General features: G+C 41.5%; 1 protein-coding gene across 1 annotated transcript in view; it reads left to right on the top strand.

The window, feature by feature from the left end:
• Positions 1 to 16,855, top strand: part of msraa (methionine sulfoxide reductase Aa) — a 42,343-nt gene that overhangs the window by 6,470 nt on the left and 19,018 nt on the right. Inside the window, exons 2-3 of the mRNA XM_084001267.1 lie at positions 15,819 to 15,887; positions 16,616 to 16,735. Coding sequence (XP_083857393.1) covers positions 15,819 to 15,887; positions 16,616 to 16,735 — 189 coding nt within the window. The remainder of the gene's footprint in view (positions 1 to 15,818; positions 15,888 to 16,615; positions 16,736 to 16,855) is intronic.

Raw genomic sequence — 16,855 nt, 5'->3', positions numbered from 1 at the left:
GAGTGACTCTGATGTTACCTGAGCATTTCTACCAGAAGTCGTCTTTTATCTTATTCCACCCTCTAGTCTACACCCCCGCCTCCCTCCTTTTTGCCTCCTTTACATGGAAATAAGTGAAAACAAAGAGCTAATGAAGAAGTTAATGTCAACTCCATCACAGCTTAATGCAGATGTGTTCAGACATCCAGCAGCTGCCCTGTGCTGCTCTCTTAATTAGCAGGTGTACGTGTGGGTGTAAATCATCATTATTGAGGCCTGCTGTTGTAGAACGTGTCTCTCTGACAGAGAAAAAATCTGTAGAAAAAGCCTCAGAGGCAGACGTGAAAATCACGAGTCAAAATATGTGATTTCAAGGAATCAAGTTTTATTTATAAAACAAAAAGTATTTTCTTGGCACCAAAGGCTCAAACCACAGCTGCTCCAGCTGCAGGCCAAGTTACAACAAGCTTCAACCTCCACTGAGCTTTGGCTGGTTTACAGTGAAAGATGATGAAAGATAATTCTGATTATTTATCAATTCCTAGGTGTATTTAGTGAAAAATACCAAACATTTGTCACTCGGAGCTCCTCAGACGTGATGATGTGACACTCTCGGTCTTGTGTTGTTGTTACTTGAACATCTGTGTGTTTTCACTCTGATGAATGAAGCAATTCAAAGACGTTGTGCAGCCGTTTATCATTATTTGTGACAGCTGAAGGATTAATGGATGGATGGAAGAATGAATCACCACCATCATAAAAATGGAAATGATAGCAGCTGCTCCTGTATTTAAACTGATTGAAAACAACAGCCAGTGAAGACTGTTCGCTTGAGGAAAGAGTTGAACCTAACAAATGTAAAGAAAATTGGCATTTATAGGATCAGTAGTTTGTAGCTTGACCACAGTAATAGTGTTACTTGTGGTGTATTAGACATGTTTAATAGATCAAATGATTCATATCAATCCTGGTTTTTGGCTGGACACAAACTCAAATGTCACTGACTGACTGACTGACTTAGTGAGTGATCATAGTTCTGCCATTGGAGTCTCCCCATTGGATGCTGCTCTTTCAAAATGCATTTTTGTCAACAACAGTTTCTCAATAACAGTTTAGAGCAGTGGTTCCCAACCTTTTTTGGTTTGTGATCCCATTTTGACACCACAAATATCTGGCAACCCATCAAGTCGTCAATCAAGATGCGCTAGCTCAAATAGTTTAACAAGCTGCATTTTATTTGAACTCGATTTATATTTGAGAAAGTGAGAGTATAGAATACAGTTGTTTAAGATTGTGTGTGTGGTGTTTCTGATCATAATTTTAAAAAGAAAAGTAATTAGTTAAAAAAAATACATTGTTATCAGTATTTTTTAATCAATTACTTGACATTTCAGGCGACCTCATTTGAATTTCAGATGACCCCACATGGGGTCCCGACCCCAAGGTTGAAAAACCCTGGTTTAGAGATTAGATACCAACCCAATGACCTTCTGAGATGTGGTTGATCCAGTTGAGGATTAGCAACACGTACGAGCCTGAGCTTCATACACTTGTTTTGAAAAATATCAATAAGTCAATTTTCTCTTTTAAAAACAGAAAGTACTTGAGGTGAATCACATAATCACACAGAGAGAAACCAGGTGAATCCGGGTCAGGCTGATGTCGTCCATCATGTCTCCTCCACATGTTCACTGACTGTGCCGGGGGTTATCAGGTTCACTCCGCTTATCCGTCTACCTTTGTCACAGCTACAGTTACCACGACAACACGGAGTATGGATGCCAGTGAACAAACGGACGAATGAATGAGTGAATGACTGTCTGTGTGTGTTTATGAGTGTGTGTTTCCGTCAGCGAGGCTCTCTGTTGTTTACACGGCGTCTGATGACCTCGACAGGACGAGTGTGGAGGACGAGTAGACGACGGAGAAGAGTGATGTCACTGAGGCGATGAAGAGTCTGAAGGTCAAACCTCCACACAGGACAAAGTTTATTACACACAATGATGGAAGATTATGAAAAAAAACTGAACATCTTTGTGGTTTTAACTGTTGGTCAGATGAAAACAAGACATTTGAAGACGTTTCATTAACTCATTGAGTGCCAACCACGTAATTTTACGTTTTTCATTGCCATGCGTTGAGTGCCAATAACGTAATTTTACGTTTTTTGCTTTTTTTTTTAAATGATGAAAATAGACACTTTAACACACCTTGGCCGCGTTTCCCAGATTCGATCTTTCTTAAGGACTTAAGAAGGCTCTTAAGAAGGGTTCGGCTAAGAAGGAGCGCTAAGATACGGGTGTTTCCCAGATGCGTTCTTAACTGCCTTCTTAAGATCACGCCAAAGAAGCTTCTTAAGAAGCTCTTAACGGGAGCTGTCCACCACCACAGTACTGAAACTGAATCAATCGATGCCAGGCAAATCGATTATTATATCACACGCCACCTAATACACACATAGATCACACACAGCAGCGCAGCTGCACCGACGGGCGATGAATAAACCGAAGACGGGATTTCCAAACATGGGGTTAACACAGGTCCCGGTGTCCGCGGGCCTGATTAGAAACTTCTCCACTGTTGTTGCCGTGTTGGTCACGGGCAGTGACGGACTGGCCATAGATGACACGGCACAGCCGCGTAAAGATGCGGCCGAGACGGCTGCGTGACCATGTGATTGATGTGTGTGAAAATAAAAAATAAAAACGCAGGGGCTGGCTGGTTTACAGCCAGACAACTCTGGAAAAGAAAGTGGAAGCATTGCCGTGGTCTGGGTTCGAATCCACCCACTAAAATATTATTTTGGTGATCAACACGTTTTTCTTTTCTCATCATCATTAAATGATCAATGCAAGGCTACATATGTATATAGGCTACATATATATTTAGGCAGCGGAGTGTTAATGCGTGACAGTCTTTTTGGTGCCAGTATAACATGGCACAGGAGGATCAGTGTCACGGCTGCCACACTCCGTGACACTGACCCTTGCTTGCGATGCCCCCACCACACCAAGAAGCTGCCCACTGTGTAAAAACACGATGAAACAGCGACACTAGGGGTTGATTTAAGAACGGTTGTTTTTGATGTTCATGCAGACGTGGGACGTGGATGTGTGCGTAAAAAGTTATGATGAATGATGATGATTAATTTTATTTGTGTGCCTGATGTGCAGAGCACATGTTATTCCTCATATTTAGTTTATTATTGTTCTTATTTTTTTTTTTTTTATCTCTTTATTTTTTATTTCGGCACATAATTTAATGTTTTAAACATACGATGTGCACTGTTTAATATCTTGCTTAGTGTGATATTGATTTGCCTTGAAAACGTGAGCGTTGGTCGCTAAGAAGACTCGTAAGAGTGGGTCCGCTCGATCTTACATTTCCTTCTTAGTGAAAGATCTTCTTAGGCTAAGAGCGACTCTGGGAAACACGTTCTTCTTTCACAGCGCTCTTAAGAGCGCTCCAAAGAAGATCTTAGCGCTAAGAGCTTCTTAACAAATCTGGGAAACGCGGCCCTTATGTGTGAATTTGGGGACTTTTCTAGAAAAAAAGCAGGGATTTTAGTGAAACCCGGCCATGTTTAGCTTGAGTTTTCTCAGGAACGGAGGCACGTAGAAACAAACGGTTTGTGGCCATTTGAAGCAGAAAGTTTCACCTTTCAAATGAGCCAGTATGTGTATGAGAGGATGAGAGTATGTGTTGGTGGCAATAATATAGAATACGCTGTGGCTCTACAAAAATCGTCAAAAATGGTCTAAATTGCCGGTACACTTGACTAAACCTTTTGAAAAGAGCGCGGCACTTAATGAGTTAACATTTTATTAATTAATCATTGATTTGGGAGAAGATGAATCAGTTATTGTTAGAAATAGTTGATGAGGATGGGGTGAAAAATATGAGCCGAGTGCGACAGAAACCAGAGATGAAGCAGCTCAGCTTATGAACCTCTAAGGATTATGGGAGCTTGTGTTTGTTATTGGTTAAATTTGACATTAATAATGAATAAAAAAATATATTAGATCATTTTAGGAAGATAGAAAAAAAAAATAATATTTGATGTGAGCCTGGTGTCGTCCGGATGGAAACGTCTGCTCTGAAGCAGCGTTTTCAGTTTTGTTCTAAATGTCAATGAGGTTTTGAATGAGGTTTGTACCTTTTTCACTTTGGTTCTCTATTATGTGTGTGTGGTTTTTTTGTTTTTTTTGTTTTGGTTTTCACGGCACATTTCCTGTCACCAACCAACCCAGAGTAAATCCATCAGGTGGGCTGACAACACCGCTCTGTACAAAATGTTAATGTTTCTGCTTAAAGAGCCGTTTTCGCTAACATGTGTTTTTTTTTTTTTTCCCGCAGCAGCTGTATGATTAATGAGGAAGAGAGAGGAGGAAAAAAAGATATTAATGAGATTCACGCAGCTTCACATTAACAAATCTGCATATAGTGACATTTATTTGGCAGCTCCAGTGTGAGCGTCGTTGTCGTTGTTGTTGTTGTTGGTTGGAGCCTCTCTGCAGGTACGTGACAGTGACCTGCCACTCTCACTGATTTAATTAAGCCAGCCGACTGTTATTAATAACAATTTATCATCGTTATTTTTTTCCTCGTCTCTCTCAGTCTGATTTTATTTTATTTAAAATAAAACCAAACAACATTTCTGCTCAGTTTCAGCTTTAAAGCCCCAGTGTGTAACTTATTTGGCTTTTTATTAGCAAAAATCTAATATTGCTTTCATAAATACGTATTTCACCAAAGTGGAATCACACCCGCATACAAATGAAAGCTTTCTGGTACCTTAGAATGAGTTGTTACAAGTCGTTACAAATACATAAGTGGGCAACGCACCGAACCGAGGCGGCCATGTTGCATCGCCATTTTTTACGTTCAGTGACAGCGTGGTAACCGTAGGTAACCATGGAAACTCAGCAGAGCTGTGGGCTCGGCCTGTTAAAACTGTCACCACTGTGTAGTGTGAGGAAGGACGGAGGCACCGGTGTTGCATTCAGGTGCAGTCAGGCAGACGGCCGTCGGCAAACCAACCGGATGTCATTTTACTCCACCAGAGAAAGACGGTAAAACAATACCACATCACCATGACAACATATTGTCACGCCTGTATTGTTTTGCCTCGTGCTGGCGGACCACTTGTTTACATAGACGCTTGTTTATCCTGTTACATGCAGCGTCTGTTGTCTGTCTGACATCCGCCCGATTTCAGGTGAATGCAACATCAAGAATTCCTACACATTATACCTTTAAACACACGAGACGTTTGCAAAAGAATCACGAATATAAACCTGTGATAAACACTTCACGTTAGCTTAGCATCACAGCTGTACACATACACAGCGCTTCACCATGACAACGACATCCAGCTCAGTCTGTGTGTGTGTGTGTGTGTGTGTGTGTGTGTGTGAGGCCTCTCTTCACTTCTCTACAGTCGTACCCAGTAATTTCACAGATCCCACGTCTGAAAGGCTCCAATCAGTCCACCGCCATCTTCTGAGAGCAAAGTGCATTAAGTACTGTTTCCTGCCTGCCCCCCCCTCAACCCCCCACCCATCACCTCCCTCACCCCTCACCCCCCTCCCACAGACCACACACTGGCTCACTGTTAATGGCTCTGAGTGATTGATCGAGTCAAACCCTCAGGGAACGCACACACACACACACACACACTCACACTCAGGGTTTCTAGCAGCGTTTTCTTACAGTCACATTAGCGTCATTAAAAAATTACTTTTCTGAAAGAACTCATTAATCTTGAAGTATTTTAAGATGAAATAGAGTTTTATGAAGCTAATATGACTACTACTGCTACAACTACTACTATTACTACTAATAATAATGTAGTTTAAGACAATTCACTTTTTATTCCAGGGACAGTTTAAGATGAGTTGATTTAAAGAGGAACTATACAGGATTTTCACCTTAACTCGGCTACATTTTCACCATTTTCAGTCCTAGTTCTGGTTAAATAAATGACTTGTAACTAGTTCCAGGGAGAATGGAGGCTCTCTGTCTTCCTCGCAGCGTCTCTTGGCTGAAAACCAACCTTGTAAGATCAGAGCCTCCGACCCGGTGTCCCAGCTCTCGTCTCTGCGGCACCGCCACACAAACGTAACGCGCCCCGTAACCCGTAATCTCTTGTTTATGACAGATAAGACTACACAGATATACACATGGTAACATGGTAGATGATAAATAACGTTATCCACCGCTGCATGGATTGATTTCTCGCCAGCTCCGTTGAAAACAAATATGCACTCCGAACCTGTAGGGGGAGCTCTATAGAGAAAAAGGCGACCAAAACAGTGAAAAAGCAACTGGACTTGCATAGTTCCCCCTTAATGTTGAATCATACTTTGCTCCTAAATGCATCTATAAACCTATAAATGAGTGATCATTAAGTCCAATTCCTTTATTTTTTATTTGTGAGAGCAACCATTTGAAACACAAAGATATTCAGATTGTTATGAGTTGAAATGTAAATAAGCTGCAAATTTTGGTGCATTTTACATATTTGAGAAGCTGAAACCTGTGAATTTTGCGCATTTTTTCCTCGAAATCTACAAAATAGTTGCTGTTGATGGACAAATTGATTAATTAACTCATTGTTTCACCTCTAAGATTTAAATCTCATGGTGTTAACAGTGTTAACTCCTCATCTTTAAGGCACAACCTTCTGTCTGTGACGCCTGCGTCTTATAAAACGCTCTGTATTTTTACGACAACATGCATGTATTTGATTTGTGCAGCGAAGACGCAGCTGCCTCGAGACGACTTGTGTGTGTGTGTGAGTGTGTGTGTGTGTGTGTGTGTGTGTGTGTGTGTGTGTGTGTGTGTGTGTGTGTGTGTGTGTGTGTGTGTGTGTGTGTGTGTGTGTGTGTGTGTGTGTGTGTGTGTGTGTGTGTGTGTGTGTGTGTGTGAGTGTGAGAACAGTAAGGATAACGCTGATGGCTGTAATGATGGGCAGTAATAAAAATGACGATGGCAATCAGAGCAGCTGATTGAGAGAGAGAAGGAGAGAGAGGGAGATACTGTAGCAGGGAGAAATAGATGGAGAGAGGGATGGGAGGAGGAGGAGGGAGATGTAAAGGGAAGATGATAAGAAAAGGGGGGAGGCAGGAGGAGGATGAAGAAACCAGGCAATCAGAGAGAGAGAGAGAGACAGGAGGAGGAGGAGGAGGAGAGGGTGGGGGGAGGAGGTTACTTTGTAGATTTAATTGCAGTGCAGTTGAGGCAATCTTTTCTGTGCGTGTGCGTGTGCGCAGACTCTCCAATCTCCCCCAGCCAGACATTAGCTGCAGTGTTCATTTATCACTGTCAGGTCTGCAGCTCCAGGGGGAAGGAGAAGGGGAGTTTGGGGGGGAGGGGGGAGGGGGGGGTCCTGTACGTTCAGCCCAGGTTGGAGCTCGGAGACCCTGGTGGTCCCGGTCCCGGTCCTGGTCCTGGTCTGTCGGTCCTCTTTAATATTCACATCACAGCTTCAACAACTATAATGTAATTGGAAAAACTCCTGACAACCACTGGCTGGGTTATTATGAATATAAAGCGCGTACATATGCATCCAGCAATTTCCATAATGGATTAACTGGCTGATCAGTCGCTGATATTTGTCCATTAAACGTCAGCAAATGTTGAAAAATGCGGCTCATCATAATGATTTCCTCACACAAACCCAAGATGATGTAATTTAAAACAATAATTCAAAATACAATGACAGTAAAAAGCGTCAAACCTTATTATAGGCTATATGCAAGGACAGAAACAGGAAGTAAATTACTTTTTACTTATTGATTAGAAGTGTAATTTTCTTCTTGTTTGTGGGAAAGTAGCTAAAGTTCGACCTAAAAGTCACTCCAAGCTGAACCGGTCTGATGATGTAACAGAAAACGTTTGCACCAGATTAGTGATGTGAAATAACAATATGGCCAAATCACAGCAGCTGCAGTTTGATAAAATAACATCATTATAATTATATTATAATATTTTTTTTATATAATTTTTGTGTCATCCTCAACAACAAATCATATTCTCAAGACTTTTTGAGACACGTTTGACCCCAAAAAATATCCATTTAGATTTTTTTTATAAGTAAAAATGACGCTAAACTAAATTGGCTCAGCTACGTGTCAACTGTAAGACCTGATTTCATCTAGACCACAAAAATAAGGCCGAACCCTTTATTAAGAAATGTTTTTTTCCCTTTCCCAAGAAGCATCCTTACAGTATATTTAATGTATGATGTGCTTATGTTTGACTCCGCTGTTTTACTTAATGAACAAACATGTGTATGTTACTAAAAGAAAACAAAGAAAAAGTAAAGAAAAAAGAAAGAAAATCCCGCTAAACTGACTCAGTATCTGCTCATATCATCATAATATGTGTTTTTTTTAATATCATGCAGCTCTACATCAGATCATTTTGAAAAAGCGACGTCCAATGGGAGCAGTCCATCGCTGCACCGACCAATGACGTAACTCTGTCACTCAGTCAGTCAGTCAGTCAGTCAGTCACAGCCGTTGTTTCTGGATGAAGCTCTTCAGCTAAAAATCTAAAAATAGATGATGAGAGACGGACCAACATGAGGCCTGAGCTGCAGGAGCCTGACTCAGCGTGTCGTTCTTCACTCTGAGCTCAGTGTGATGTGGAGAAACTTCACTTCGTCTCCGGGGGTTTTATCTCCAAACAGGAAGTGACTCAGCGAACGCCACCTCGTCCTTCTTCTTTAGGCCTAAATCTACAATCTACAATCTACAATCTGTACCATGTCACGAAGTCACAGAATCCAACCCCCCTCCCTCCCCCCAAAAAAACAAAAAAACACTGATCTTGTGTTTCAAATTCACTTTCTTCGTCTTCTTTTTCTTTTTTGTTGCCGTGGTTTCGCTACAGAGAATTAAAAAGTGATGAAACGACACATGAAACATGAAACGAGAGAACAGCGAGCGCTGATTGGCCGATTCTGGAGCAGCAGTGACTGTGCCTGCCTTCACACACACACACACATGTAGGCCCGAGCTGAAATAGAGCAGCACTAATGTGTGTGTGTGTGTGTGTGTGTGTGTGTGTGTGTGTGTGTGTGTGTGTGTGTGTGTGTGTGTGTGTGTGTGTGTGTGTGTGTGTGTGTGTGTGTGTGTGTGTGTATATATCTGTGTGTATATGTGTGTGTGTGCCACAGATGTCACCATGGATAAAGGCCTGTTCTGTGATCAGGCTTATTATTGTGACAGGATTTAGGGAGCTGGAGAAGAGTCTGGGAGGCAGGCTGGTTAGTCATAGACACACACACACACGAATACACACACACATGGACACACACACACACACACACATTGACACACACAGTAGGCCTAAAATGAAGTGGTTCTCTGTTTGATGTGAAGTGTCCTGAAGTGCTTTCTAACCTCTTTCACTGCTCTTTACTGCCAAATACAAGGAAATTAGTTGCCAGTACAAACAGTCACAAACTGTTTTTTCATGTGTATGTGTGTGTGTGTGTGTGTGTGTGTGTAGTTGAAACAAACATAATTCTGCAAAAATTACTTACTCTATTGAAGCGACAGTGTTATTTTTTTTAATTATCATATGGCAGGTTGTTGTCGATGTTTTTGTTTAGTTGCACATCCTTAAGTTTAGTCTGGTTAAAATGCTAATGCAAGGTTAAACAATGCTGTGGAAGTACAATACGTCTTGACACATACACACACACACACACACACACACACACATATACACACATTTACGCACACACGTAGAGTTGCGTTCGACCTCACAAAAGAATATGAATTCAATTAATCAACAAGAAGCGTTGTTATCGTTCCCAGTGAGATGAAGGCGACCACGAGAGCCGGCGTTTCAAAGGAGCGCCGCTTGAAATAATTACTCTCCAGAAAAATGCTGCTGTATGTACACAACGATGTGTGTGTGTGTGTGTGTGTGTGTGTGTGTGTGTGTGTGTGTGTGTGTGTAGGACAAGATAAGTGTATAGTGGAATATTAATGAATGTTGTTGAGGTATTCATTTTCTATCTCTCTCTCTCTCTTTTCAATGTGTTTGGGAAATTATTTATCCTTCGTATGTTTTATGTCGCCATTTTCCATTTCATACTTTTTTAATATTTCCAGCCACTGCAGGTCTGAACCGTTTGAGATAAAAGTTCACCACAGGGAGGTTTGAAAACTAAAAGAGAAAAAGGATGATGTTGATTCTTTTTTTCTTTTTTTTTTTCTTTTTTAACTTTGGGTAGTTTTCATTGGTGGGAAGCCAGTGAGGGATCCCAAGGTGATGATGATACTGTCATATCATCATATCAATCATCTTTATGCATCCAGTTCTTTATCAATACTGTTACATATACAGTTTTTTTTTAATTAAAAGGCAAGAAAAATGTAAGATTTGTTTCTTTAGTCCTGTTTCAACTAGAGTTCAAAGCGACCTGTTGTGAGCTGCTGCTGTGAGAACACCGCGATGTGGGGGTTTACTGTATCTAATGTAAACACAAAACCTTCGGTTATCATATTTTTGATAATTTTACGCAATTTTTTCTTGTAGTTGTAGTTGTTTCAGAAACCAAAAACACAAACCTGTCACCTGTCCGTCACAATGCCGCTAAACCACAGTGACAACAGAGGGAAAAAAATGAGCTACAGCCTTGAAATAAGTTTTAAAAACACTCGAAGGCTGTGATGTTTTATCCACTTGTAGGGCGGCTGTCGGCTACGACGGAGTATTAGGGCCACTTTGACAAATAAAAAAATCACAAACTTTGAGAATGAAGTCGTAAATTTACGACTTTATTCTCATAATGTTATGACTTTTTTCTTGTAGGAAATTTACAACTCTATTCTCGTACATTTACGACTTTATTCTCGTACATTTACGACTTTTTTCTCGAAGTCTGTGCTTTGTGTTGTTTTTCCTCAATGTGGCCCTAATACTCTGTCGTAGTCGGCTCACTCTTTCTCACCTGGGCGTGTGTGTGTGTGCTCTATTATGTTGCGTTCGCGACATGTCAGAATTCAGATCTTTCCGACCTCCGACTTGAAAACGTGCAATCGAACACCACCTCAAGTCGGAGAAAAAAAATCTACCCGACTTCGCTGAGAATCAGTTGTCTGACGTCGCACAACAATCTTAAGCAGTGCAAAGGCACACAGTGCATTGAAATGTTCTTTTTTAAATAGTTTTTGGGCCCTTTGTAATGTTTTTATGCCTTACGTGAAGCATTAGTGCGTGGAATGACATCACTTTGTGTGACCTCAGTCCAAACAGGAAGTCAAAGTCGACAGATGTTTTTTTTATGTTTACTCATGTTTCAAAATCTGCTTATACCCGAGTTTTGGTGTTTAGTCGTGATAGTTTAGGTTCAGGTGTGTGTGTGTGTGTGTGTGTGTGTGTGTGTGTGTGTGTGTGTGTGTGTGTGTGTGTGTGTGTGTGTGTGTGTGTGTGTAGGTGTGTGTGTGTGTGTGTGTGTGTGTGTGATGTTGACAGTCATTATCTTACAAAGGTGTGTGTGTGTTTCACAGACGACGTGTGTTTAGTGGTACAGTAGGAAAGAGATGACAGACAAATGTTTTGCGTCCTCTGCTACCAGCTTATGTTGTATTTTTCATCTTGCTCTCAGTACACACACACACACACACACACACACACACACACACACACACACGCGCACACACGCGCACGCACACGCACGCACACACACACGCGCACACACAGAGCTGTTATACTCATTAGTATTCTGTCTGGACTTATTGTCTTCCCCCCACTGACATTTACATTTAAATTGTTTATCTCTCTGCGTGTGTGTGTATAGCCAGTAATGAACATGCCTTCGCTTGTCCCTGAAGGCAGCCATTACTAACACACACACACACACACACACACACACACACACACACACACACACACACACACACACACACACACACACACACACACACACACACACACAGAAGATAATTTGAGAGGAGGTGGAAGGAGGCGGCTCAGTGTTTGTATCAGTATCAAGATGGAGGATCTTAAATTTTCATTTAACTTCACGCGGTCGAAGGTCGACGGTTTTTTAGAGCGAAGCTTATTTACAGGAGGTTTAATGTCGGCCGTGAACTCCAGGTCGTCGGTGTTTAACATCCAGTTTTATTGTAGTTCGTCTTTCTTTCCTTCTTTCATATCAAACAGGACCGACAGGACAGAGGATGAAAGGCCTCATGTTGATATGATCAGTCAGACTTTCTATTAATAACTGCAGATTGGTACAAAGGACATAATCATATATTCTTATCATAACATGTTACTTTAAATCAATTAAGCTTCATTTTCAGGTGTTTTTAGCATTTAAACTCGTATCTTCTTCTTCTAACACAGTGTTTTCCTTGCTTATATGACTCCTATAGGACCAGTTGAATTAATTTTATCAATACAGTACTTAAAGGGATAGTTCAACATTTTGGCAAATTGGCCCATTGCCATAATCCCTATAGTCATAGCAGTAGGTTTGTTACCTTTAATTGTCGGTGCAAGCTATTTTTAGAACGGCGGAGCAGAGCCGCGAGCTGCTCAGAGCTACACTACGGAGGCTCATGGGATTTCTTGGTTTCCCTCATCAAACTCATCAAACTGTTTTAGAGGTAAATGCTGAAAAACTGCCCCCCAATGGGAACGTGCATCAGCGGTTTTGCATGAATTTACCTCTAAAACAACTCTGTCTGGTAACGTTGTGTTATTATCTCATAGCGTGGTGAATGTGCAGGTCACAACTTGTCCACCAGAGCGTTGTGGAGTTGTTGGATTGTGTATTTGATGAGTTTGATGAGGGAAACCAAGAAATCCCATGAGCCTCCGTAGCGTAGCTCTGAGCAGCTCACGGCTCTGCTCCGCCGTTCTCAAAATAGCTTGCACCGACAATTAAAGGTAACAAACCCACTGCTATGACTATAGAGATTATGGAAGTGGGCCAATTTGCCAAAATGTTGAACTATCCCTTTAAACCATGAATATGCAAATCTCATCAGCCTCAGCGAGCCAATCAGAACGCAGCGTGCTTGTATCAGGTTCTAACAGAGCTGGTGATTGGCTGTTGTATGAACACAAACAGATTTTAATGTGCAAAGAGACTCGGCTTAAAAATGAAACTAACATTTGTAATATTTAGTGTTTACTAATTTATCTATTTGTCAAAATGAAATCGGTATTTGATAAAGAATTGTTAAGATCATCAGTTTTTTTTCCTTAAATAAACATAAAACCCTCGGTGGAGAAAGTTAATCACCTCAAAATGCTGAAATACTAATAAATCGAATTAATTCAGTTTAACAGAGGATTTGTTTAACTTTTCCCAGAATTCAAAGATAATAATCTAATTAATTCAGAAAAACTGAGCCTGAATTTAATTTACTTACATTTTTTAAGAAAACTTTTCTCTGACAGCATGAAACCTCAATTTTTGAGATGATTATCTCAGGATTCAGAGCCAATTATCCTGTTAGATAATTAAGAATATGATCAAATGTTTAACGACTCCCGCTGTTAATGATGAGTCAGTGTCGGTTTAATTAATTAAAGTTGGCCCAGTTTATTGTTTCTCCTTAAACTTCTCGGTCTGGAGCAGAGACGAGATGATGTTCACGCTGTAGTAGGAATCTGGAGGCTGAAGCGAAGGGACGAGCTGAGGTCACTTCCTGCCCAGCAGCCAATCAGGAGGCAGCTCCGACCTTCCATGTCAGAACGACGACGAGTTTGTGTCTGTGAATCTGTCAAAGCGTCGCCGCGGTGACACGAGTTCGCTGCAGGACGAGAGGCGGCGGCCATAATCAGACTAACAAGGACGACTCGCATCACGCCTGTGTGTGTGTGTGTGTGTGTGTGTGTGTGTGTGTGTGTTGTCATCTGAAGTGAAGCCCAGTATGAAATGTTTTGATGCAGGTGTGTGTGTGTGTGTGTTTGCTGCTGATTGGTTGGCTCTATCCATCTGGCTGTGTGTGTGTGTCTATAGGCATGCTGCTCCTCATGACAATTATGCTTCCATGCATGAAGGTGTGTGTGTGTGTGTGTGTGTGTGTGTGTGTGTGTGTGTGTGTGTGTGTGTGTGTGTGTGTGTGTGTGTGTGTGGCGAGGGGGAGGATCCAGATGTTGGGTTCATCCTTGTCCTCCTCTGCCCCGTTCCATTTATTTTAATCCATCTCCCTCCCCCACAGCCTTGTACAGAACAGCCATCTGCACACTTTACACACATCCCATCCACTCTCCCTTCCTCTCTCTCTCTCTCTCTCACACACACACACATTGACACACACACACATTGACACACACACACACACGTGCAGCCCGGAGCATGCTAACGCTGATGTGTGTTGCTCAGCCAGGTGGCGTTGTGGCCTCACATGGTCCTCATGCACCTCTGGCTCTGTGCTGATTGGAGTGAATGCAGCTGCCATGAAATTATGCAGAGCTGCTCTCCACTGTTTAAGTGGGTCACTGTGTGTGTGTGTGTGTGTGTGTGTGTGTGTGTGTGTGTGTGTGTGTGTGTGTGTGTGTGTGTGTGTTAGTGTGTGTGTGTGTGTTAGTGTGTGTTCCTCTGATGTGAATTCAGTACTGTAGTTTGTATTCTTTCGGAGCTGCAGCCCTCTGGGGTCGACAGTCCCACCAGTGCTGGAAACAGAAAATTTTGCCAAACCGCTTTGAAAACTCAGCGAGTTTTTGTCCTAGAAACATTAAAAAAAGAAAAAAAGAGAGAAATCATCCCTTGAAACCTTCAACCGTCTACTTTAATATGTATAAAGTTGGAGAGTGAATTAATTTTGTAGAAGCGTGTGAGGGGAATGAAACAAGACACATTTCAGCTTCTGGATCTCAGTCTCATGTCTGCAGGACGATGGTCGTTAAACACAAGCATGATTATGTTGTTATTACACTCGTTTACATGCAGCTTGATCCAGCTGTGCTCAAAATTCGATTGTGGCGTCTAAACAGACTTCTGTCCTTGTCCCAGTTTACATGCAACTGAAGAAATCTAATAACTGAGGGAACGTGTCCTCCTCCTCAACACCAGGTGGCGTTATGCGTCGTTTCAGCGGGTTCATTCGGCGCCTTTTCCGGTTGACCTATTAGCCAGTTGCCAACCGGCATTTACGAACAACAGCAAGATGGTTGATCGTACAGCTTTGTTCATCTCGTACGTAATGTGCGCGTTACTTATTGTGCAGATAAGGTGCACGCCATCCCTCGTGGTCATGGTGATTTCGAGAGGCAGACAAGAACGCGGTAACGCTACAACAATAGCTTCTGTGACCGGCTTTTCTTACAGCAGTTTAAACTAAATATACATTAATTCAACTTAAACCGTGTCACAGTTCAAAGATACTCGGCTGTCTGAAAAACCAGGCGGCCATCAACCATCTTTTCCCGGGCAGTCCCAAGATATCCCATAATGCTTTGCTTCAGTACTTAACTAACAGTTAAAAACCAAGGCTTCACTTCACTCTCAGTTTTATTGGTTAATGTGGTTCATCAGCTGTTTGGAAATCATTTCTATGCCTGTGTCCGAGCTGTGAAACATGTATAAATCACTGTTGATCAATAAAGTGGAAACCTTTACATCCTGATGAGTTCACTGTCCTTCAGGGAAACTGAGTTTAACCAACTAAAAAAAGACGATATGAGAAAAAATATAAGAATTAATTTCCAGATTTGTGTTTTAAAAGGTTTAAATGAGTAAAAACTGACATCATATATGGATTATAGATTATAGATTACACTTTTACAGACACACCCAGGTATCATTTTATTGTTTTTTTTTCTCATCACCTTCTTCTCTTTGTCTCTTTCTCCTGCAGCCAAACACGTTGTGAACGGCAACAAGACGATTCCTCCGTTCCCCGACGGCACAGCGATGGTCATGTTTGGTGAGTGAAATCGTATCATAGACGTGTTGTACATGTAGGTTATTATTTACTATTTTATTAATATTATATATATCAGACATTAGAATTTCATCTGTAAAGAGGAGTAGATACATCTCATTACTGGGTTTCATCCTTATATAATGTTCATTTGGTAAATCTTATATTTTATCTTCCTGTGAGCCAGATAAAATCTGAATTAAGTTAAACTCTTTGTTTCATAATAGGTGATAAAACTGTGTGTGTTGCAGCTCCAAACACACACACACACAAACACAGAAGATCTAGACGCTGTTAATGTGACTTGACTTTTGTTTTTTTTTAGCTAAATTTAGATTTGGGCTAAATTAAGACTGTGATTCAGGTCTCGCTCTGTTTATTCTGTTCACACTGTCACTGTCAGGATTGAGTCAAATACCTTTAAATCACAACAACAACATCAACAACGGCCTGAAGCAGCTCAAGGAGGAAGAGGATGAGGAAGTCGTTGTGAAGTCGTTGTAGCATCGTAGCTAATTTAACCCTCAGTGGTAAAAAACCTGACGTCTCGTCTCGCTTCAAAGCTGCTGCAACTCTTTTTATTTTTTATTTTACAGCGTTTATCTGTCACTTCCACCTGACTGAAGCCTGGTGTGTGTCTGTGTGTGTGTCTGTGTGTGTCTGTGTGTGTCTGTGTGTGTGTGTTTTCGTTTTTAAACTACTGAGGAGCTGAAGTCTTTGTTGTCCTGCAGGTATGGGCTGTTTCTGGGGAGCAGAGAGGAAGTTGTGGACAACGAAGGGAGTTTACTCCACCCAGGTGGGATACTCCGGAGGATACACACCCAACCCCACCTACAAGGAGACCTGCACAGGTACAACACACACACACACACACATGGACAGGTAGATAACACACACTGCGGGTATCCGACGGGTACCCTGCAAAAACAGTGTTTAACGGGTGAATAAACTGTCTTGTGTAAATTCACGGG

The sequence above is a fragment of the Trachurus trachurus genome (assembly GCF_905171665.1).
Source record: "Trachurus trachurus genome assembly, chromosome: 24".
Lineage (NCBI taxonomy): Eukaryota > Metazoa > Chordata > Actinopteri > Carangiformes > Carangidae > Trachurus > Trachurus trachurus.
The sequence above is the reverse complement of the archived record's forward strand: the minus strand, read 5'-3'. Positions and strand labels throughout refer to the sequence as shown.